This window comes from Cervus elaphus, chromosome X (genome assembly GCF_910594005.1).
Source record: "Cervus elaphus chromosome X, mCerEla1.1, whole genome shotgun sequence".
NCBI lineage: Eukaryota > Metazoa > Chordata > Mammalia > Artiodactyla > Cervidae > Cervus > Cervus elaphus.
Genome location: NC_057848.1, coordinates 114,181,047 through 114,205,227, shown reverse-complemented (window position 1 = coordinate 114,205,227; position 24,181 = coordinate 114,181,047). Strand labels below are relative to the sequence as shown.

The following is a 24,181-nucleotide window of genomic DNA, read 5'->3' as shown; positions in this document are numbered from 1 at the left end:
ATAACCTCAGATATGCAGATGACACCACCATTATGGCAGAAAGTGAACAAGAATTAAAAAGCCTCTTGATGAAAGTGAAAGAGGAGAGTGAAAAACTTGGCTTAAAGCTCAACATTCAGAAAACTAAGATCATGGCATCCGGTCCCAATACTTCATGGGAAATAGATGGGGAGGCAGTAGAAACAGTGTCAGACTTTATTTTTTGGGGGGCTCCAAATCACTGCAGATGGTGACTGCAGCCATGAAATTAAAAGATGCTTACTCCTTGGAAGGAAAGTTATGACCAATCTAGATAGCATATTAAAAAGCAGAGACATTACTTTGCCAACAAAGGTCCACCTAGTCAAAGCTATATTTTTTCCAGTGGTCATGTATGGATGTGAGAGTTGCACTGTGAAGAAAGCTGAGCACCGAAGAATTGACGCTTTTGAACCATGGTGTTGGAGAAGACTCTTTAGAGTCCGTTGGACTGCAAGGAGATCCAACCAGTCCATCCTAAAGATCAGTCCTGGGTGTTCATTGGAAGGACTGATGCTGAAACTCAAACTCCAATACTTTGGCCACCTCATGCGAACAGTTGACTCATTGGAAAAGACCCTGATGCTGGGAGGGATTGGGGGCAGGAGGAAAAGGGGACGACAGTGGATGAGATAGCTGGATGGCATCAACGACTCGATGGGCATGGGTTTGAATAAACTCCGGGAGTTGGTGATGGAGAGAGAGACCTGGCGTGCTGCGATTCATGGGGTCACAAAGAGTCGGACACGACTGAGTGACTGAACTGAACTGAACTGATAGGACTTCAGTAAGTGGTCAGTTTAGAGGAAGCTACTGAAAATATAACAGAAGGAACACAGTCACACTGATTGAATATTTTAATTTTTTTTGCATTAATATTTGCCACACCATTCATATTGAGATTGCCTTAGTTGAAGTTCTTATAATTTCTCACTTGTATTATCTGCATCCATCTCCTAACTGGTCTTCTTGTTTCCAATAATCCATTCGTTCAAAACACCTCTCTATAAGGAGTTCTCAGAGAAGAGAATTGTGGTCTCATGGAGGTTCCTGAGGTAATTTTAGGGTGTCTATTCTTCCCTGGTGCCTCAGTTGATGAAGGATCTGCCTGAAATGCAGGAGACCCAGGTTCAGTCTTTGGGTTGAGAAGGGAATGGCAACCCACTCCAGTATTCTTGCCTAGAGACTTCCATAGACAGAGGAGCCTGGCAGGCTACTGTCCATGGGTCAAAAAGAGTAGGACATGACTGAGCGATTAACACTTTCACTTTCACTTTGAGGTCAAAACTATTTTCATAATGATACTAAGTTTTTAGTATTTTGTATGAAAGTCATTTACCTTTTTCATTGTGTGGATATTTGCATGGCTGGCACCTTAGCATGCATAAAAATTTCATAAAATTAAATGGTCACTAGATTCTTCACAACCACTAACTCCCAGAAAAAATAAGACATTTTCACTTTTAAAATGTCCTTGATTAAGCAGCAAAAATATTAATTTTTTAAAACCTCAATCCTAGAATATGTAACTTTCTAATATTGTATGTGATAAAATGGAAATTAAAAATAAAACAAATACAACAAAATATGATGGTTGTCTCAGGGAAAGCACTTGTGAATGGTGGGCTGAACTAGCTGCTTTCTTCATAGAACATAATTTTTAATTGACAGAGCAGCTGAGAGATAAACTATGCTTAGTCAGACTTGGGTATTTGGCAAATATTTTCTTTAAAATGAATGATGTGAACTTGTCACTTTAAGGAAAACAAGTGACAATATTTGTTGTCAATGATGATATTTGAGTTTTCAAGTAAAAATTGGAATTTTAGAAAAAAATTTTATCTTCCACCATAAGCTTGAGAGTTTCCCACAACATTTTTGATAAGATCAATGGTATTATTAACACAGTTTTTTAAAATTAGTGTATAATTAAATGTACATGCAGGATTTGTGTTACTAAGTGTACTAAAAGTTTGCCAAATGACCAAGACGTGGTGCTACAAAATCATTCCTGGGTAAATGATTCATTCAAAGTACAATACAGATCAATGGATTGCAATGTCATAGAATATGCAAAATTCATTAAGATAGTTTTTGGATCCACATTGTAACTAAAGTTTGAAAAACTATACTTGTGGAGTTTTGGTGTAGCATTTTGACAGTCTACAGTCCATAGGGTCGCAAAGAGTTGGACACGACTGACCATGCATGCACAAAGATTATCCACATACCTGAGTGAGGCCAAATTTTCTTTATTTCCTTCCAATAAAATCACATCATAATAGATTGAATGCAGAAACAGCCACTAGAATCTGGCTGTCTTCTACTAAACCATAGAAAAAGTGTTTTAGGAAAAATCTGAAATGATACCATTCTTCTCACTGTGTTTTATTTTTGGAAAATATATGAAGCTTTTGCACAGAAAAGGAAGCCATAAACAAAACAAAAAGACAACCCTCAGAATGGGAGAAAATATTTGCAAATGAAGCAACTGACAAGGGATTAATCTCTAAAATATAAAAATAGCTCATGCAGCTCAATATGAAAAACAACAACAACAACAAATAACCCAATAAAAAATGGGCAGAAGATTTAAATAGACATTTCTCCAAAGAAGACATACAGATGACCAAAAAGCACATGAAAAGATGCTCAACATCATTAATTATTAGAGAAACGCAAGTCAAAACTATAATGAGGTATCATCTCACACCTGGCAGAGTGGCTATCATAAAAAAATCTAGCAACTATAAAAGTTTGAGAGGGTGTGGAGAAAAGGAAATCTTCCTATTAATATATTGTTGGTAGGAATGAAGAGAATATTATGGAGGTTCCTTAAAATGCTAACAAGACAGCATTCATATGAGCCAGCAATCTCACTCCTGGGCATAAACTGGAGAAAACCATAATTCAAAAAGATACATACTCTGAAATTTATCAGAAATGTATACTTGTCTAATAGTCCTTTCTATGAATCCTTTTTTATCATTATGGCTTACAACAATTTAGTAAATTATATTTTTAAGTAGATTAAAAAAAAAGATATATACACCCCAGTGTTCATTGAATCACTATTTACACAATAGCCAAGACATGGAAGCAACCTAAATGTACATTAATCAGAGGAATGGATAAAGAAGATGTGGTACATATATACAGTGGAATATTACTCAGTCATTTAAAATAATGAAATAATACCATTTACAGCAACATGGGTGGACTTAGAGATTGTCATACTGAGTGAAGTAAAACGAAAACAAATATCATAGGATATCACTTACATGCAGAAGCTAAAAAATTGGTACAAATCAACTTATTTATAAAATAGAAATAGAGTTACAGATGTAGAAAACAAACCTATAGTTACCAGGAGGTAAGAGAAGGAAGGATAAATTGGGATGTTGGGATTGACATATACACACTACTATACATAAAATACTAATAAGAACCTGCTGTATAGCACAGAGAACTCTACTCAATACTCAGTAATGGCCTATATGGGAAAAGAATCTGTAAAAAAGTGGATATATGTATCTGCATAACAGAGTCACTTTGCTGTACACCTGAAACTAACACAACATTGTCAATCAACTATATTACAATAAAGTTTTTTAAAATGAAACAAGAAAAAATATTTTTAAATAAAAATATGTTAATATATATTGGTTTAATATTGTTTTTATTGGAGTATAATTGTATTATTATTTTTTCAATGAAACAATAAAAATTTTTAAATTTTCCAGTTTTAATTTGTAATATGGTAAACATTAATAGATATCACCCACAACATCAAAGCTTCTTTGAAGTCCTCAGTAATTTTTAAGATTATAAATGATACTGAGATCAAAACATTTGAGAACAATTCCCCTATTCTACCCATGTCATCTACCTGGTTCTTAAGCTTTAATGGCCTTCAAGAATTCAAGACCCTTTATAAACAGGCCTAAAGCTTCCTTTTATGTCTCATTTTGTGTCACTCCCCTCCATGTACTGCTTTCCACACATCAGCTGCATCTGTATCAGGTAACTTGCTATTCAGTCCATTTGCCATTCTCATTCTTACCTCCATGCCTAGGACATCTAGCCAATTCGAACATCATATTTCTCTGGGTCTCCGTTCCCTATTTGGCAGATTTATTGATCTCTTCTTACTTTCTCCAATGTACATAACTGTCTTTTTCCTCATTTTTGCAAATAACAAAACTGAAATCCATAGAAAAGAGGGAGACATCTAAGTTCCACAGCAAGTGAGTGGCAGAGCTAGAGCCTAAATTCCCATCATTCTTTTCATACTTTTCTTCATGGAAGCTGTTATAGAGAGCAGAAAGTATTGAAGGCTCTGGGAGAGAAGGATAATGAAGTTAAGTCGAGCTTTAAAAAATTCTGTGTTGGAACATTCTTAAAGGAAGTAGCCCTTGACTTTGGCCTGATCTAAGAGCAATCAATCTTTAACCATGTTGACACAGATGAAAAGTAACTCATAGGACATATTCTTATCCTTTTTAGCTTCTTCAGTTCTATCCACACCGTCCAGTCATTATCCTTAAATGAAATGTCTGAGGGGCTTGCAGGCACTCAGGAGGCCATCTGAAAAGTACTGCTCCCATCTGAAGAAGACTAATTGAACTGATGTTCTGTTACCACTGCCTGTTACACACACTGCCCTTATTTGGCTCCCTAGGCTTGGATAAAAAACACTAGGAGAGGCCTACGTGTGTGCATGCTCAGTAGCTTCAGTCATGTCCAACTCTTTGAGACCCTATGGACTGTAGCCTGCTAAGACTCCTCTGTCTGTAGGATTCTCCAGAATACTGGAGTGGGTTGCCATGTCCTTCTCCAGGAGGTGAAGCCTAAAGCAACATTTGGGATTTGGTGAAAAATGTAATTGCCTGTTTCAGAGAACTTTGCTTTTCCCATAATATTTCCAAATGGAATATACTGAGAATATTCTCTTTGGATAAAATTTGTTTTAAAAGCTTTTGTTAACTGTCAAGAGATAGTTTCTGTGAGGCCTCCAAATGAAACTAACTCTAAAGAATGCTGCTTGTTCTATAGCACCTGGCTAGTTAGGAAAGGCTACCCCAGGGACAGGAGTCTAAAGGATGTTAATGAAAATTAATTTGGTGTCTGGATGTCTTGAAGACACTGTCCTATGATAAAGCTTCTAGGGTGGAGTTGATTCGGTCAGTTTAACCCATTTAATTGGGGTACATTTGGGCCATACCTTGTGCAAAGAGCTTGAAATACAGAGTTGAATAAAACTAAGCTCATACCCCTGAAAAGTTTATATTCTCTTCAGGAAATCAGGCAAAAATACATAGTATACATAGTATAATACATAGTATTATCAGCACTAAAATCAGTATGATTGGAGAAGGAGTGACTATAATGAAATGGAAAAGGCTTTTTTTCAATACTGAAATGAAAGTGAAAGTGGCTTAGTCATGTCCAACTCTTTGTGACCCCACAGACCATACAATCCATGGAATTCTTCAGGCCAGAATACTGGAGTGGGTAATCTTTCCCTTCTCCAGGGGATCTTCCCACCCCAGGGTTCAAACCCAGGTCTCCCATATTGCAGGTGGTTTCTTTACCAGCTGAGCAACAAGGGAAGCCCAAGAATACTGGAGTGGGTAGCCTATCCCTTCTCCAGGGGATCTTCCTGAGCCAGGAATAGAACCGGGGTCTCCTGCATTGCAGGCAGATTCTTTACCAACTGAGCTATCAGGGAAAGACTCATAAAATAAAGCCCATTATATTTTTATAATGAAATGGAGAAGGAGTGACTATAATGAAATGAAGAAGGTGAGCAGGACCTTAAGATGAACAGGAATTCATTGGTTCACAAAATATCATTACAGTTTTAGGGAACCAAATATGAAAGGCATGGAGGTAGGAAAGCTGAGCTTACTTAGTAGTTATTCTTTGGCTGTCATCTGCCACCTCCAGATCCTTTCTCTGTCATTATTTTCCCTCCTCTGTGTTCCAAGAGGCTAATCTTATGATTGTATTAACTTGTCTGATGGCTTCTGGCTGGGTTTGGCTAACAAGAGGCACTGACAGGTCAAGAGTGGGAGGAGAAGTGGTCTTGCTATTTCTTCCTCACTACTTTACTGCTCTAGTTCTCATTTCTGACACTGTCTGGAATTTTTCCTGATTATAGTTCCTACTAGGAATTTCTTCACAGCTCCAGCTCTCTCTAGGTGCTGGTAATACTTTCCCATTTATTTACTCCTTCAATTCAAAGGTGTAATGGCATCCTGTCATTCTTAGACCTTGAATGCTTCATCATGTCTTGTTGATACCACTAACCCTGCCCACAGTTTTGAAAATTATCAATTTAATTCCTGCAGGACCATTGCAAATGTAACCGAGAACATTCACAGGTCCAGTTTTCACAGAATTTAAAGTGTGTGACTGGGGAGAACAAGAAGAAGATGAGGCAGAATCTACATGGCAGAGTCTTGTATGACTCTTTTCATGAAAGACTTTGTGAGTAGGTCATGAAGAGCCTTTATGAACCAACTTTGTTCTCAATTGGGAACTCCTGAGGTTTGTTGATTTGTTACACAGATGAGGCCAGAATTAAGATCTACAATTTACTGAATATTTTACGTGTGCCAGGCATTTTATTTTTATTATCTCATTGAATCTTCACAACTCTTAAAGGTGAGCACTTATTGATCTCAATTTTACAAGTGAAAAAACTAAGTCTCAGAAGAGAGAAATAACTTGCCTACTAGATTGCTAATGAGTAGAAAAGGAAGATTTGAACCTGTGCCTGCTTAAGTCTAGCATTTGGGTGCTTCACTAGACCAAGTTGGATGATAAATTAGTCTATATGACCTTTAGAGTGTCTTTCAGCCCTACAACTTCATACTCTATGGGATAAGAAAGGTATCTCCACCTAGGTTCATTGGTCCATCCATTAGCTAAAGGCGCTGGTGGTACCTTGTGGGGTACATGCAAGGGTGTGAATGAGACTTCTTGGTTGGGCACAATGCCTTCATTTCCTGAAAATGTCCCTCTGCTGGCCATGTCTTCCCCATGTCTGTGCAGAAACAGAACCATATAGCTAAATAATTCTGATAGAATTCTGTCTTTAGAAATGCCAGTTATATCAGCTCTCCTGGTGGAAATATAGCACTCCAGCAGAAGTGAATGCCACCTATAGTGACAACCAGTGTTTGCTTAGTTTAACTCTGGCACAGTCTAAGTTGATGTGGCTATTAAGTTTGGATATTAAATCAATTTAGTATCAAGTCTTAGGAAAATGAAAAGAAGAATCAACTTGGAATACCTACTCTGGGCTGAACACTTTCCATTTATTCTTTACTACAACCCTGAAAGGCATGTGCCATCATCCTCATGTTACAGTTGAGGAAACTAAGGCTTAGGGGAAATGATTTGTCAGGGTGTAAAGTAGCTAACAAGTGTCAGAATAAGCATTAGAATTCAGACGCTACTTGACTTTTAAAGCCAATATTTTTCCTACTGTATTACATGAGCAGTACAATATACTGGTTAAAACAGATCACCAGCCCGGGTTGGATGCATGAGACAAGTGCTCTGGCCTGGTGCACTGGCAAGACCCAGAGGGATCAGGTGGGGGAGGTGGGAGGGGGGATCGGGATGGGGAATACATGTTAATCCATGGCTGATTCATGTCAATGTATGACAAAAACAACTACAATATTGTAAAGTAATTAGCCTCCAACTAATAAAAAAATAAATGGGAAAAAAAAAAAAACACCTCAGAATTGAAAACTTGGTTTTGAATCCTGGTTCCTTCACTTCTTAGCTATATGACCATGAGCAAGTCATGTATAACCTTTCTGTGTCTCAATAGTATCTGCCTCATAGTATTGTTGTAGGATTAAATGCATTAATATTTGTAAAGCACTGAGAATGTCTGACACAAAGTCAATGTCATATATATTTAAAATATAGAGCCATTTCTATTCCTTTAAAATCTCTTGATTCTTCCATTCTTGGGCCTGGAGAAGAAAAGAAAAGAAAGGAACTATATCAGGAGGCAGACTCTCCCAGAAGGAAATCAGCTTTTCTCCTAAACCTGGAGAAAGACTAAGGCTAATAGCTGAACTAGAGAGACCCAATCTATAAAGCTTGAGATAAAGTATGTGGTTTCTTTGTCTTGTGAATTTTTGTGCCCACCCTCCCTTGTTCCCTCACTGCAGCTTGATGTTGCTTAGCTAGCTCTCTCTGACCTCCATTTTCCCTTCATATCTGGAAATGGCTGCTGAGATGACAGCAAGAATAGAGATAGTCATCTGGAGGATTGGAACTTTGACTGTAGATTATGAAAGCAGGGCTTGAGAATCATAACACTATCTGGCTCAAAAAAAAAACAAAAACCAGAAACTTACATATGTTTCAGATTCCTTCACACTAGAGTCAAATTAGCAAGGGAAGAAGAAATTTCCATGGCCATACCTTCTTGACCCAGAACTGATAAAGGTATATATCATTCATAGATGTGTATATGTCTATGGATACCTTGGGGTTTCCTGGAAATCTGGGGTGTGAAGGGAGGAAAGTATGATCTCTACTTACCACTGAAAACCCTTCTGTGAGTAGGGTAAAGCTGATGATCACTAGGGAGACTCTCACTGCCTTGTACAGGTATGATTTCTATCATTATAGTCTGGGTATTGGTTATTACCCTTTGCTCAGTCAAGGATCATGCACTTCTGAATATGATTTGTGGAGCTTCTTTATTCTCTAAGGCTGCCACCAACCTAATGCTTCTGACTGATTGAATGCACACCTAAATGTCCAATAGTTGCATTGCAAAGGGAGAAAAGTACTATTTCTTGTGTTAGACACACCTGGGGGCAAATCCTAGGACCACCAATTAATATCTGTGTGATCTAAGGTAAGTTTTTAAACTTAGAGCTTCAGTTTTCTCACATCTAAAATTACGATAATACTATCTTTCCCATGACTGTTGTGAGGAGTATATAAAAAAGTGTAAAAGTTTTAGCAGAGGGCCTTTCCCTCCCCCATTGCCCAATTCTTTCTCTCAGCTCCCAATCAGCATCCTAAAACCTTCAGGGCTTTGAAAATGTAAGTTAATTCTATAAATTCAAAGCCCATCCTTCCCACTAACCAAGCTCCATAATCTCTTCTCATTTAGAATTGCTAAGGCTATAATCTGTAGAATGACCATCTAGTCCTTACATGGATCTGAGGCACACTCATTAATGCTTCAGTTAGCCCCATGATTATTTCACCTCCTTGGGGCTATTAAATGTAGTTGATATGGCCACATCTAGTGGTGTCTCTCACATCTTAATCAGAGATTTATGTATTTGTTACAATTTTCTGGCAGATGGTTATAAAGTATCTTGAGCAAGGGGTGCTTTGTCTAATTCACACAAAGTCTCCATTTAAGCTATAAGTGGTCCTTCACCTTTCCTATCACAACTTGCTTCAGGTACTGGCCACAACCTTATTTACTCTTCCTTGCTCCACCTCCAGCATCACAGCAAAAACAATGAAAAGTTCTTTCTCTAAAACAGGTTCAACAATAGGTACTGGAGTCTTCTGTGTTAGAGAATGTTTTAGTAATGACAATGTTTTGTATAGGCTTAGGAGTCCATTCCTATCTAGACTTTTACCTTTTGCTCTCTATGAAACTTTGAGCAAGTAACAATCTTTCTGTATTTCAAGTCTTTATAGGTAAAATGGAACTAAAATGAGGTGGTTAAAAGGTTCAAATGAGACAATGTATAGAAAATATATGCAATGTGCCTGTCCAATTGTAGTACATTTTTTAACCCAATTACCACCCTAACTCTTTTGCCAGATCTACTGGGAAGGCTCAAGGATTCAGGCCTCTCCCAGCTATGTTTGACACACAATAAATGTTGAACAAGTTTATTTCCTTCCCTTGGTCCCAGGGGACACCCAGTTCCATTATGGGGCTTGTTTCAACTCCTCAGGCTCTGAATTCTAGAAGGACACTTTATGCAAAGGTTTTGGATCAGATTCTTATAAACTGTTTACTTGTGGTCAGGACTAAGTCCGTTTTCTGCTTTGTCACAGTGGAACCAGTTTGGCTACTTAGCTGCCTGTTTCTTTCCCAGAGCTCTTCAAATTCATTGAAAGAATCTTTACACCCATATCCAAAGGTATTTTGTGATGTCTTATTCACTTCAGGGAAAATAATGTGATTTTTTGCTGGATATGAATGTACCCTGGACAGCCAAGAGGCAAGATTAATTTCTAATTAAGTGTGAAATCAGCCAGCAGCAGGATAATGCTTTTCTTCTATATCTCCTTCAAGACCTACCCACTTGCTCACTGAAGACATTTGAGGAAACACAATAAGCACTATTGTAATGACAATAAGAGTAAAAAATGTAGAGGAACAGAGAGTAAGGAGTGTGGGAAAAACAGCTTCTCCCCAGAAGAGTATAAGGGGTCTTCATGAGGGTGAATGTACCTAAGCCACATAACCAGGAGTTTAATGGCCATAGGAGGAAGGAGTCTCTATTCCTCAAGTCATAGGAATGCTTCAGGAATGCTTCATAGACCTGACTGTTGGAAACTGCAGAGGCCAGAGTAGTGGGCCTGGATTATTGACATGAAACTCTGGCATAAGATGCCAGATGGGGGAAACTGAGCCATGCATGAGGACAGGTTCCACAGGGTGATGGGAATCAGGGTGGCTAGGTATAGGGCTAATGAACATGACTGTTTCCAGACAATCATTTCACTATACTGAAGAATTCAAGAATCAAGTGATAGATAGTTAACATTTGGGAAGATTTTGAATGGCAGAGCATGGTCCACTAGCCCTGAATAGGTATAGAGAAGAATCCATTCTTATATAGCAACTGAGGCAGCCACTGCTATTGTTGTTGTTGCTGCTGCTACTACTACCACCACTGGTTATTTTGGTAAAGTAACTTGCCAATGGTGATTGAGGCATGAATACGGATAATGGTATTTGAGTTCCTTTCAGGGGGTTTAGAGGCCAAGGCTAGCAAAGGAGACATGGAGAATAGAGGATCTCAACTTCTACCGAGTCCCTCTAGATCTCAAGCTCAGAAAGGAGACAGAATTCTGAGTATTAAGGGATGGTAGCAGGGGTGGAGAAGAGGTGAGTGACAGGACTGAGGTTGTCCATACCCTACCTACCTCACATCATGATAGCTCTGGAAATTACAGTAGAGCGGCACCTGCCAGCATCATGGTACCTAGATGGAAATAACTGAGAAAGTAGAAAGAAGAGGAATAAATCCAGGGCTGACAATACGAGTGGAAACTTAGTTCCCACAGTCTTGTCAAATGCTGGGAAATGTAAGGTATAGTGAAAGTCATTGTGTAGCCCTGTTCTCCAGAATCAGGAAATCTCTTTGTTGCAGCCTTAATTCAGGCACTTTTTGGGGGCATGCTCAGGGCCTGGGTCTTCAAGAAATGGGCCTCATAGAGTTTCAGAGGAAATGATACAACTTGAATGCACACCACAACAGGGAGGCCCACCTGTCTCATGGGGAATCAGTGGAAATATTATTCTGCAGAGGGTATTCCTGGGACTGCCCCATCTTTTTAAAAAAATAATTTATTTTAATTGGAGAATAATTACTTTACAATATTGTGATGGTTTTTGCTATACATCGACATGAATCAGCCATAGGTGCACATGTGTACCCCCATCCTGAAGCTTGCTCCCACCTCCCTCCCCACCCCATCCCTCTGGGTTATCCCGGAGCACTGGTTTTGAGTGCCCTGCTTCATGAATGGAACTTGGAACTGGTCATCTATTTTACATATGGTAATATATATGTTGCAATGCTATTCTCTCAAATCATCCTACCATTGCTTTCTCCCACAGAATTCAAAAGTCTATTCTTTATATCTTTGTCTCTTTTGCTGCCTTGCATGTAGTAATGGTCCATCTTAAAAAAAACAAAAACAAAAACAAAACAAACATTATTTTTGCTGTACTGGGTATTCGTTGCTGCAAATGTTTTTCCCTAGTTGTGGTGAGCAGAGACAACTCTCTAGTTGCAGTACACAGGCCTCTCATTGTGGTGGCTGCTCTTGTTGTGAAGCACAGGCTATAATGAGTGCAGCCTTTAGTAGCTGTGGTGCATGGGCTCAGTAGTTGTGGCTCCCAGTCTCTAGAGCACAGGCTCAGTAGTTGTGGTGCACAGGCTTAGTTGATCTGTGGCATGTAGGATCTTCCCAGATCAGGGGTTGAACCCATGTCTCCTGCATTTGCAGGTGAATTCCCTGAGCTATCAGGGAAGTCCCTGGACCAACCCATCTAGACCCCACCTACCTGGACTGACACGCTTCTTTCCTTCCAGGCTCTGAGAAAATGTTGGGCACCTTCACTTTGCACTCCATTGGCCCCATGTGTGTGTGTGCATGCTCATTTGCTTCAGTTGTGTCCAATTCTTTGTGACTCTATGGACTGTAGCCTGCCAGGCTCCTCTGTCCATGGGATTCTCCAGGCAAGAATACTGGAGTGGGTTGCCATGCCCTCCTCCAGGGATCTTCCTGGCCCGGGGATTGAACCTGCATCTACTGCACTGCAGGAAGATTCTTTACTGCTGGGCCAATGGGAAAGCCCCCCACTGACCCGATAAAACACAGCAAGTCTCTGACTCCTTCAGGATATTCAGCTGTGCTGACTTGGGTTATCAGAATGCCAGGGCTCTGAGGGCAAGCTTAGAGCATCAAAGGTGCAAGGGACATTAATTTGACTTTTATGTCTTCTCTAGGAGAATTTTCCCAGTCTTGTAGAAGACACAAGGAATTAGTTAAGGAAATGGTCTCAGTTTGTGGGCTTCCCAGGTGGCGCTAGTGGTAAAGTGCCACTGCAGGAGACGTAAGTGATGTGGGTTTGATCCCTGGGTTGGGAAGATACCCTGGAGGAGAGCATGGCAACCTCTTCCAGTATTCTTGCCTGGAGAATCCCATGGACAGAGGAGCCTGACAGGCTACAGTCCATAGGGTTGCATAGAGTCGGACTTGAGTGAAGCAACTTAGCACGCATGCACAAAATCTGAATTTGAATCCTGAATTCACCCTTTTCTGGATGGGGAATGTGGGGAAATTATGGAACTATTCTGTTCCTCAGTTTTCTCACCTGTAAAATGAGGCTAATGCCAGTACTTACCTCATAGGAATATTATCTGGACAAATTTAGTAAACTCATGCAAAGCACTAAGATTCACATTTGGCATATAGCAGATGGTGGCTCACACACTAATGAATCTGCCTGCAATGCAGAAGACCTGCATTGGGTTAGGAAGATCCCTTGGAGAAGCGAATGACTCACCACTTCAGTATTCTTGCCTGAAGAATTCCATGGACAAAGGAGCCTGATGGGCTACTAAGTTTGTCATCGTTTGTTACAGCAGCAAGAGAAAATTAATACAGTGGTTTTGTGCCTCACTTTGTACGTGTCAAATGAGGGCTTAATACCTTGTCTTACCTACTTTATGGGTCTGAGAACAAAATGATGGACATAAGTGTGCTCTGCAGAGTTACAAGTTATAAAGTTGTAGGATATTCTCCAGTAGGGAAAAAATTGATCTGTTTTGAAACAACTGTATTAAAGCAATTAAAAGCTTAGAGCTCCTGACATTTCCCAGGAAAAGTGCTGAGGGTTTGGAGGACTGCTTCTCTCCTAGAGAAGTAGTGCAGCATAGGTGAAATCAGAAAACCTAGGTACGAGTCTATCTCCTATCTGTGTGACCTTGGGCAAGTAAGTTATGTTATCTCTCTGAGCCTCAATAAAGAAATGAGTGTGAACATGTGATGGAAGCAAAGTATTCAGATGGAAGGCATGTTCATCCTTCCCAGTGTGTGCCTTACTGCTGGAAGCAGAGATCTTGATTCTGGTTACCCAAAGAAAGCAGAGCTGAAAGACCCTTGGGGTGGTACACTGAGCACCTGTTTTCTGCCATTGGCTTTGGCATGTGACCTTAGATCAGTTCCTTCTCCTCTCTGAGTCTGTTTCTCCATTTTAAGAGGTTAGATTATAACTAGTTGTTTTCAGCTAATGAGCATCAGAATCAGCTGGAGAGATGCCAGCTGGAGGATGAGCAAGAGTCTTCTCTTTTTTACAAGTCTCTCCTACCCCAAATAAACTACCCCCCAAATCCCAAATTAGAGGAGTTTTATTAAATTTTGTTAAGTATGCCCTATTCAGGATATAAGAGTTGATTTCCAAGTATGTGGTTTGAAGCAGCTGGTTCCCAAAGGAATATGGATGCCTTGCTTATACATTAATTAAAATACTTGCCAATTTCAAATCAGTTAACTAGAGTCATGCTCCTCCCAGTTTCTTGCAATTTCCATTAATGTAGCTTTGTCATGACTGTGGTATTTCCTCTCAGAATACTCCTCCTCATGTGAACTAAGATACTAATCTCTAGACAGACAAAACCCAGTAGAATTGTCCATGCTTTCATTACAAGGTTGACTGTAGTTAAAATCCACAGCTGAGAATAACTGAATGTCAAAACTTAAAATACCTTTTGAGACTACCTGGTTTAAAGGCAGACAATTTAGGGGAGACTTGCTCAGCATTACAGACAGGAAGCGAGCAGTGAGTCTGGACCCCCATCACTCCTGAATGAACTCTTTACAATACTCCATGTTGCCTTTCTACTGCTTTTAATGCTCAGAGATTTGAAACTCAGATAACTTTCAGTCTTAAGGTGGTTTCACTATTCTTTGAAGTAGAAAAACTTCATTTATATTTCATCAAAGTATAAGACCATGTACAAAGCAATGTAAGAAGCAGGCAGCTATGGACACAAACTTTGTAAACATTTCCAACATACCAAATTGGTTTTCTCTACCATTTTTGGTCTTTACCTCATCAAGATATCTACTTCCTCAACCTATTTTGGCTTACAATCTGTGCTTCTCAAATTTTAATGTGCATAGTTATCTCCTGGATATCTTATTAAAATACAAATTTTGATTTCAGATGTCTGGGATGGGGCCCAGGTATCTGTATTTCTCATAAGCTCCCAGGTAATACTGATGCTGAGGCTGATTATGGACCATATTTTGAGTAGCAAGACTTGCAGATGTTAGTCTCATTTCTAAACATCGTCTCCACTTACTGTCAGAATTCCTTTACCACTTGGAGTAGTATGCTATATTAGAAACAGGAATGCTCCTGTGGCTTCTAGTGCTGGGTTTTTAATCAATCCCTAACTGTATGACATTGGGCAAATTATTTCTCATCTTCCTGAGTCTCAAGTTTTCTTATCTGTAGAATGAGGCTGTCATTTTCACACAGTGATGTTGTGAGGCCTTAAGGAATAACTGGACTTGGTGCAAAATAGACTGTAGATGGAGATCCCTGGGTACAAACAGATTCTGGGCCCTATATATCCTTAGAAATACAGAAGACAATAGGAACAATGATAGGATCATGCATAACATGCTCAAAGATTGTTTCCATGACAAAACTGCAGATAGAGGCCATTAATACTGGACAGTCTGTATACTTTATTAAAAGTCATGTGAATGTACTCCAGGATTTAATTCTTTTTCTTTTGATGTTACATATGTATTTCATAAAGGCATCTTTCTAGGATCTATTAATGTCCTTGGTATCAAATGATTCTTTTCCTTATGAAAATGGAGGCTTTTCTTCATCAAAAACATCTCTTCAAGGTATCTTGCTTTTCTCTGCATTTTTTAAATGCTTCTGAAGCTTTTTCTGGGCTTGTAATGTGTCAAGGCCATTAGAGGCAGCTACATTAAACATAGTATCATTGATCTACATTCTCTCAAAAGCAATTTTTTCTAGTCACAGAAGCACTTTTTCATTACTTTATTTATTCTAGTTATTACAGAATTAAAGAACTTCTTGAAAAGGGAAGGATTCTTTCGTACAATAGCAACTTATTTTAGAAATAGTCTACATGACATCACTTATTACTCAACTTGGATGCTGAATTTTGCCCCTCAGTGGCTGGACAATATCCCTCATATTTTTTAAACAAAAAATTCAATAATATTTTTTATTCTAAATCATCTCTTAACTTTTGCTGTCATCACAGAAAACCCTTAATAGGGACTTGATCCCAAGGCATCAAGTATTGCAGCAGCACCAAGATCGTTTCATCTTCTCAAACTACATGTGTGGATGCTACCAGTCTCAGGGTGACACTGCACATGCTAGAACTTTGGGGAAGTAACAGACATACAGAAGGGCCTTTTTTTCTTTGAAAAGCAGCTAAGCCAAGGATTTGACAACTACCAACAAAAAATGAATCCTTCGTGTCACAAGGTAAAAGTAAATGATCCTTTTTAAAACCTTAACAAATGGTCATACTGAATGGGAGGAGGAAACATAACAGAAATCGCTTTCAGCCCAGTTTTTTCTTCCCCAGTAAATTGGACCTGCATTCCCTCCTTCCCCTCAAATGCTTGCCTTTTAATATTTTGTTAATCAGGCAAGAGTCAGAGAGTCATGTCAGCTCCAGTAATATGGCCTTTATATTACAAAAGGAAAACAACATGGGATGCAAAATCAGAGAGACCTGGATTAGAATAACAGTTCTGTTTACTTGTGTGGCCTTGTGCCAGTTATTTTAGCCTGCTGGGCCATAAATCCTTTATCTGTAAGATGAGGATAGCACCCACTTGTATGATTGTTGTAGGGACTAAAGGATTTAATATATATGAAGCACCTAGCACTTAGTAGGTGCTTAATAAATGCTATCACTGTCAGTTCAAGATTTACAGTTCATCCATTGCCAGTTTCTCTAGCCTGCTGACTAAGGTATGCAGATAATTTCCTATAGTTGACACACTTCAATTATCAACCCCTTGCCATAGCCTCTTCTGAATGACTATCCATCAATCCCAAGTCAAGTCAATCTCATTTCACAGAAGCTTTTTCTCTTTAAATCAAAGAACAAAAGGGTAGATGCTGAGGTTCATTCTTTGTAATTCTTTGAGTATAGCCCAGGGCAGGAACAGAGGTTCATTCTTTGTAATTCTAGAGTATAGCCCAGGGCAGGAACAGTAACTGCTCTTGGCTTTCAGCCAGACTGGTGGTCCCAACTCTTTAGACCAGGTTCTTGATCTGTGTCCCAGGAAACACATAGCAATCTCACAGCCACATTTTTGGGACACATATTCCACTGGAATTGTGGTATCTTTCTCTGGTTCTCGGGCTTCCCTTGTGGCTCAGCTGGTAAAGAATCCGCTTGCAATGCAGGAGACCTGGGTTCAATCCCTGGGTTGGGAAGATCCCCTGGAGAAGGGAAAGGCTACCCATTCTAGTATTCTGGCCTGGAGAATTCCATGGACTGTACAGTCCACGGGGTCGCAAAGAGTTGGACACAACTGAGTGACTTTCACTTTCTCTGGTTCTTAATAATCTCTCAAAATTTGTGGTGGAATACAAATTGATTGTGGAATTTCCCCCCAAGGAAGCCACAGTGAAACCATGTCTCTAATATCTTCAAAAGTACCAAGGCTCGAATGGACACTGCTTCTGTGGCTAAAATCTGCATACCTGCTTGGTTTAGTTAGTCATCCAATGGGACAGAGCAGAGAGTCCGCAGCTCTGAGATTAGGGCTCAATGAGTATTTCCTGACTGAGTCCACCAGGCCTCACAGAGATTCTGTTTGGGGGTGAGCAGCAGGTAGAATGGTGGCCACTTGGCTTACTTGCTTCTGGTTTCTTAGCAACTTGGCCTTTGAGACTAGGTAGAGCTGAGAGTTCAACATGGCCACTTGGTTACACGTTCATTAAGAATGTTGTCAGATTTCTACTAAATTACTTCCACAAAGGCTCTCAGTGTGTTTATGTCAGATAACATGTCACTAACTCATCAATAAGCCATATTTAGAGTTAAATCTTGAAAGTAGCTATTGCCTTTCAGTAACACTGTTCCAAAGGCATCTCAGAGTTGGTTACTGCATGCATGCATTCTCTTCTCATCATCTCCTCTCGCCTCCTCTTTTCCCCATGTCTATGCTTCTTCTTGGTACTATAGTAAGTGCACTAGCAGGGCCTTGCTAGAAGAGTCCAATAGGAAAGTCCTTTCTCTCACACTGGACCACATTATATTGGGTTGGTCAAAAAGTTCATTTGGGTTTTTCTGTACCATCATATGGAAAAACCTGAATGAATTTTTGGCCAACCCAATAATTACACAGATCCTAAAGACAGGCTATCTTAAAACCAACCCTTAAATCAAGGCACCTGTGTGGAAACAAGTGGTGACACTTTTTCCGGCAGCTTCTCTTCAACAAATAGGAATCAGAAATGTCTACTTGTCAGATTTCTGACTCAATTCACTAATTAATTGTGTTTTAGTTCCTTTCCAATGATTGAAACATCAAATGAGGAAGACCAGGAGCTTAGTTCTGGAAGTCCCACTTGGTGGCAAGTATATGTGGCTCAAGAAAGAGGGTAAAAGTCAAACTCTCAAAATGGTGGCCCCTAAAGCTACCAGTCATGAGGCCCTTTGTTTGATAAGCATGGTATAATTGAAAGAACCTTGAGTAGGGATATTGGATCTTGTTTAGGCACAGCTGCTAACTTGCTCTACCTCAGTTTCCCCAACAGTAAACTAAGCAGTTTGACTAAATAATACTGAAAGCCCTTTCTAATCAATTATTTTAGGAATTGTAAAAAGAGTCAAAATTTTGTCTCAAGGGCTGTGGTTCTTAATCTTTATTATGTCACAGGTCCAATTTGAAATTCACTAAAATGTTATGGACCATTTCCTCAGAAAAGGCACATTGTTGTGGAAGTCTGCATACCATTTCAGAGGCTTTATGAAGTTCCTGAGTCCATAGATACTGGGTTAAGAACTGTTTCTTTCAGATGATAAAAGAGCTTATCTTCAAAAAGCAAACATGAAACAACAGTGACAACTACCTGGCCTTTTTATCCATTTTAACAATTTTCCCCAGCATTTGATCCCAAAATGGAACTCCTACAGAACACACACAGTCTGCCTTTAAAAAAAAAAAAGAACTGTTTTAAGCTTTTGTTTCTTTCTGATTGCTTGGAAAGGAAGCTGTTAGGACAAAGCAGGAAGAAGAATAATTCAAACAGACATAGGCTTTGACATGCAAAACATGCTTTGCAGATTTGTTCTAAGTGGCTGTATGCAAAAGCAGGAAGGCCACCTTCCTGAGTCCACATTGGAGGGATTGTAGAAGCGTCACTCATTCTGTCTGGCCCATAGGAGCAGATGCATTCTTGGCAATGTAGTACCATGCCAGAGCTCCAAACTGGCACTAGGGTCCATATCTTCAGTAAGAGACATGGTAAGAGCCTCCGAAGTTCAGCAAGTATTCCTACTCCCCTACTTCCAAGGTAAGCAATGGCCCCAACTCAAGTAACTTTTAGTTCAGGGTAAGACTTCTAAGATCTTTAGCCCCAAATCTTTCAGAGATAGATGGCCTTTTGAGGAGGCAGGAAGTTCAGAGAACAGTTGAAAACTGAGCTCCTTTCTTCAACTCAGGTCAGTGGATAGCTTGATTTCTGCAGTCTGGCTTGAGGGAGTTCAGCCATTCATAGTCTTATAGGAGCTCAAGATAGACCTTCTAGGGGAATGAAGACAGAATACAAAGGAGAAATAAACTTGTGTATAGGACATGTGCCCCTTATTTTATAGCCTCCCAGAGCCTGAAGGTGCAGGGACAGGAAGAATCTGCTCTTCAGCACACAAGGATTTGAAGAAGACCCTTCTAGAACCTGGAAAGGGTCCCCTGAGGCCAAGGATTTTACAACCTGAAAGGGAAAGAAGAGAGTAAGGAATTAGCTATGATTGGTTAAGCACTTAATAGCCACTGGGCAGTAGGGCCTCTCGTGGTAGGTAGCAAATCTGCTCAGCAACAGCAGCTGGCTAGGAAAAAGCCCTTATAACTCAGATTCCATAGACCAGTCCCAATATGGTGCTATAATCAGGGCTGGAAACCCTGTGCCTTTAGCTTGAACTCTAATCCTCAAAAAGTCTACAGGGGATATAGAAGCCTGATATCTCTGAGATTACCCGCCCCCCCACCCTTGCAGAATGGTCACTGCCTCTATGGCCCTACAATAACTCCAGATTTCCTTTTACTGGGACTTTACCTTCATGAGAGCTGATAAGAAAAAGCTTATCTACCCACAGACCTCTGAGGACTGGCAGTGATAGGAAGAAAAGGAAGGAAGGGGAGTACATGGAAAGCTCTGCTCCAGATACCTGGATCTTGTTTATGCATGTATTGGTTTATAGCATGCCAACAATCTGATTGTCAATCAGAACTTCTAGGCAGAGAAAGAAATTTCCATGATCTCCATGGCTCTGGTGATCTTAGTAAGTTACGTATCCCCTGTGAACCTCAGTTTATTTATATGTTTAGTGAAAGTACATATTATCTTCCTTATTTCTGACATTTGATATGGACTAAATGAGTTAATGGATGTGAAATTGCTTTGCATTTGACATATATAAAGAACTACGGACGAAGGTTCAAGGAGTATGAAATAGTGATTTGGGCTGAAGGAATGAAATCCCTCTACAAATACTAAGGTAGACTCTTGGGACCTACCAAAATATCAAATGAGACTTTACTGATATTCTTACAGACCCAAAGGATGTCAGAATTAAAAGATTCCAAACATTTCATTTTACATATTAGGAAATTGAGGCCCAGGAAAGGAAATGTAATTGCCCCAAATGTCACAATCTAGGCTTCCTAATGACTTTGATTCAAAGGCAATTCATAAAATTATACTGTAGTTTGGCTGAGAGAGAAAGAAAGGAAAGAGAAAGGAAACTTAAAAACATAGAGAACCTCAGTATTAAACAACAGTAAGTATAAGGGTCATGTAATTACAAAGTAGTAAACTGAGCCACGGAGGTGAATTCCCACCCTCTGGACCTACATGGCATTCTAGTTCTCAAAAACTCAGATCTCATAAAGAAGCCATGTGTGTAACAAGGTTTTGTAATCAGAAGAGGATACTACATACCTGAGGCCTCAACTCTCATCTCCAGGAAGTCTGCCTTGAGAACTGTGGGTAAAGGATGAAAGACATTTCACTAAGACTCTAGAAATCAGAACTGGAAAGGCAAACAAGTGGGTGGGTAACCTTTCTGAGACAGTGCCAATCAGGCCATTTGAAAAATTAGGAAGTGATTCCATCCAAATATTTCAAAACATCTCACTCCATGCTTATAGGTTAGGCTATCTCTCTAGCAGATTTAGAGAGCCCAGTGTCCCAGACCCAAAAACATCTTTCAGGTGCTACCACGATCCTTTGAGTGTCATACAATGGGAGGCTAGGGGAGACCAGAGAAATTGGCCTAAGACCAAAGACTACATTCTATGATTATCTCCAATGACAGAAGGGCAATGAGGGAAGGCAAATGCCTTCTATGAAACATGAATCTTCCTTTGCCTCAGAGACCAAACAAGCTTTGCCTGGCCTCTTGATGTCTTTAGATCAGTCCTACGGTCACCTTGTCTAGAGATGGTTGGAGGAAAGAGAAAACCCTGGAGAATTAAGGTCCATATAATGTGGGCAGAAAATCCCAGACAACAGCTGGTCCCAGGGCTATGTTCTCAACATTGTTTTTCTATTCTCTCTTGAGTCTATTTATACCTACTCCCTGAGTGATCTTATTCCCATTCATGATTTCAATCCCCATCAAGCACTGAGACACCCCCCACCCCAAAATCTACTATTCATATTGCAGTATATGTGAATAAATTTGTACAGTGGCTCTACTCAATAATTCTACCCCTAAATGTATGTAGGTCCAGTACCAATTACTGGTCTAAGTTGTAGTTACCCATCCGTCATTACTATCTGGATGTCCCACAGAATTTTCATACACACTGTGTCCAAAATTGAGCAGAGAAAGTTTTCCACAAAACCTGTTTCACCATGATTAAGTATTGCTACCATCTACCCAGCTGTCCAAGTTAGACTTTTTCTCTCTTAATCCTTCTCCAATGTTCCATATTTGAAAAGTAATTAAGGTCTTACTGAGTCTACCTCAAATCTATCCTTTCATTCTATTCCTGCTAACAATGCAGGACCTCATCAATTCATGCTAGGATGATTAGCCTCCTAATTGGTCTCACTGTCTTCAGGTTTTACTCTCCTATCTTCCTCATTACCAACACAATGTATGTGTATTTCAAAATAATTCATGCAGATTAGAATATGCATTGTCATGTTTTTAAGCTTTTAAGCTCTCCATAATGACTAAAGAATAAAGACTGAACTCCTTGGTATGTTATATAAGGCCTTTACAATCTGGCCCCAATCCATCTTCCTGGCCTCAGTTCCAGCTGAGTTTCCTTCCCCTCACCCCCACATTCCAGCCAAAGTGGAACACTAATCACTTTGTGAACCTGCACTGCACAAGCAGTTCTGCCTTACTGAAATACTTTCCCCTCTTTTCTCTTCTTTTGAGTTTTTAATCTTTAAATTGTTATATAAGGGAGATAAATGAGAAGTGAGGTCATTCAAATATCAGGTTACATATAGTCAGGTGTACAAATTGGAGGCAAAAAGGGGCACAGCAAAGGTTAAATAGATTATCATTTTCATTAGAGATGAGATGAGATTGACTGTGGCTAGTCTAAGAATTTTGACCAGCAGCCAGCATGTAGATGTACTGATGAAAATGGTGGTTACAAAACTGGGGTCAAAAGAAAAACACCAATACAGTATATTAACACATATATATGGAATTTAGAAAGATGGTAATGATGGCCCTATATGCAAGACAGCAAGAGAGACACAGATATAAAGAAGAGACTTTTGGACTCTGTGGGAGAAGACAAGGGTGAGATGATTTGAGAGAATAGTATTGAAACATGTATATTACCATATGTGAAATAGATGACCAGTCCAAGTTAAATGCATGAAACAGGGCACTCAAAGCTGGTGCACTGGGAAAACCCAGAGGGATGGGATGGGGAAGGAGAAGGGAGGGGGGTTTCAGGATGGGGGGACATATGTACATCCGTGACTGATTCATGTCAGTGTATGGCAAAACCCACCACAATATTGTAAAGTAATTAGCCTACAATTAAAATAAATAAATTAATTTAAAAAAATGGGTCTAGATGGAAGGAGTGCTTTTGTCATGTGGATGCTGAGTGGGAGGAATCTGTAGGTACCTAGGAAGGTGACTCATGACATATTGGAGAACTGGTTTACCCACATTGGTCTTACACACACTCCTGCCAAGATAGAATCTGGAGATAAGGAAGAGGATTAAATTTAGGTTCCAGAGGCTTGAACATAGGACTGGTAGGGTCATCCTCCATCCTGAAGTGCCTGCTTTTGCCATAGTACCCTATGTTGCAGTTGGTCCAAGACTTCTCTGAGCACTATGACAAATATGGCAACCTAAGCAATGGTTACCAATCTTTCCACATTTTCAACACCAGTTTGGCTATAGTTTCCCTATTAGAAATAAAACTGCCTTAAAGATTCTACTGGACTTTGTTCATGCCTAGTACATATACAGCTTAATGCCTTGGGTCCCTGTTCAAGGCTACAGAACAATCCTTCTCATTTTCAGTGTATTCTACCCATCTTTCAAGCTCCATCTCGATACCACTACCTCTAAAAAGCTTTCCTTTAAATATGCCCAGTTCACTCTGTTAATTCAAGATTGTTTTATTCTATTTTCCTGGTATTTATTTATCATATGGCTTATCCTAGGGAGGGAGGAAGGACTACCCAGAGGTAGTAAACAGTCCTGCTTATAGGCAGATGCTTTAAGAATATGAAGGTGTCTCATTCTGTTTTTCCTTTCCCCCCCACCAAGCCTATCTGATTAAGCCTGCTTCAAAAAATATTCTAGGTAAAAACTTTATCTTCATTATATCAGTAAGAGAAATCTAGGGCTTTGATCTCACTTTCATCTGTTATGGTAGAATAAATGGTAAATTATTGTCTAAGGAGAATTTGGTCTAGACTAGAGTTCCGTGTGACTGACCGCCAAGCAGAATTTGAGTGCCCTGCTATTCAGAATCATGTCCTGGTGAGTCAGGGCCCACAGTTTTAACTAAAATGATGTCTAATCTATCCCAGCTCCAGTGCTGGTAAAGGCATATTACTCTGCTTTTAACTGAACACCCGGAAGAGTTATTTTGAACTCTCTGATAAGCAACA

The 24,181-nt window shown here is 39.7% G+C and overlaps 1 protein-coding gene across 7 annotated transcripts in view; it reads right to left on the bottom strand.

Moving 5' to 3' along the window:
- Positions 1-695: 695 nt before the first annotated feature.
- The window catches only part of OPHN1 (oligophrenin 1), a 630,229-nt gene continuing 606,743 nt past the window's right edge, over positions 696-24,181 (bottom strand). For 5 of the 7 annotated variants that reach the window (XM_043895949.1, XM_043895948.1, XM_043895943.1 and 2 more), the window contains 2 exons: positions 21,014-21,055; positions 15,509-19,786 (listed from right to left, as the gene is read on the bottom strand). In XM_043895949.1, coding sequence (XP_043751884.1) covers positions 21,022-21,055 — 34 coding nt within the window. In that variant the 3' untranslated portion in view covers positions 15,509-19,786; positions 21,014-21,021. Of the gene's footprint in view, positions 1,127-15,508; positions 19,787-21,013; positions 21,056-24,181 lie in introns of those variants that run through there. The other 2 variants (XM_043895945.1, XM_043895947.1) reach the window with 1 other exon arrangement.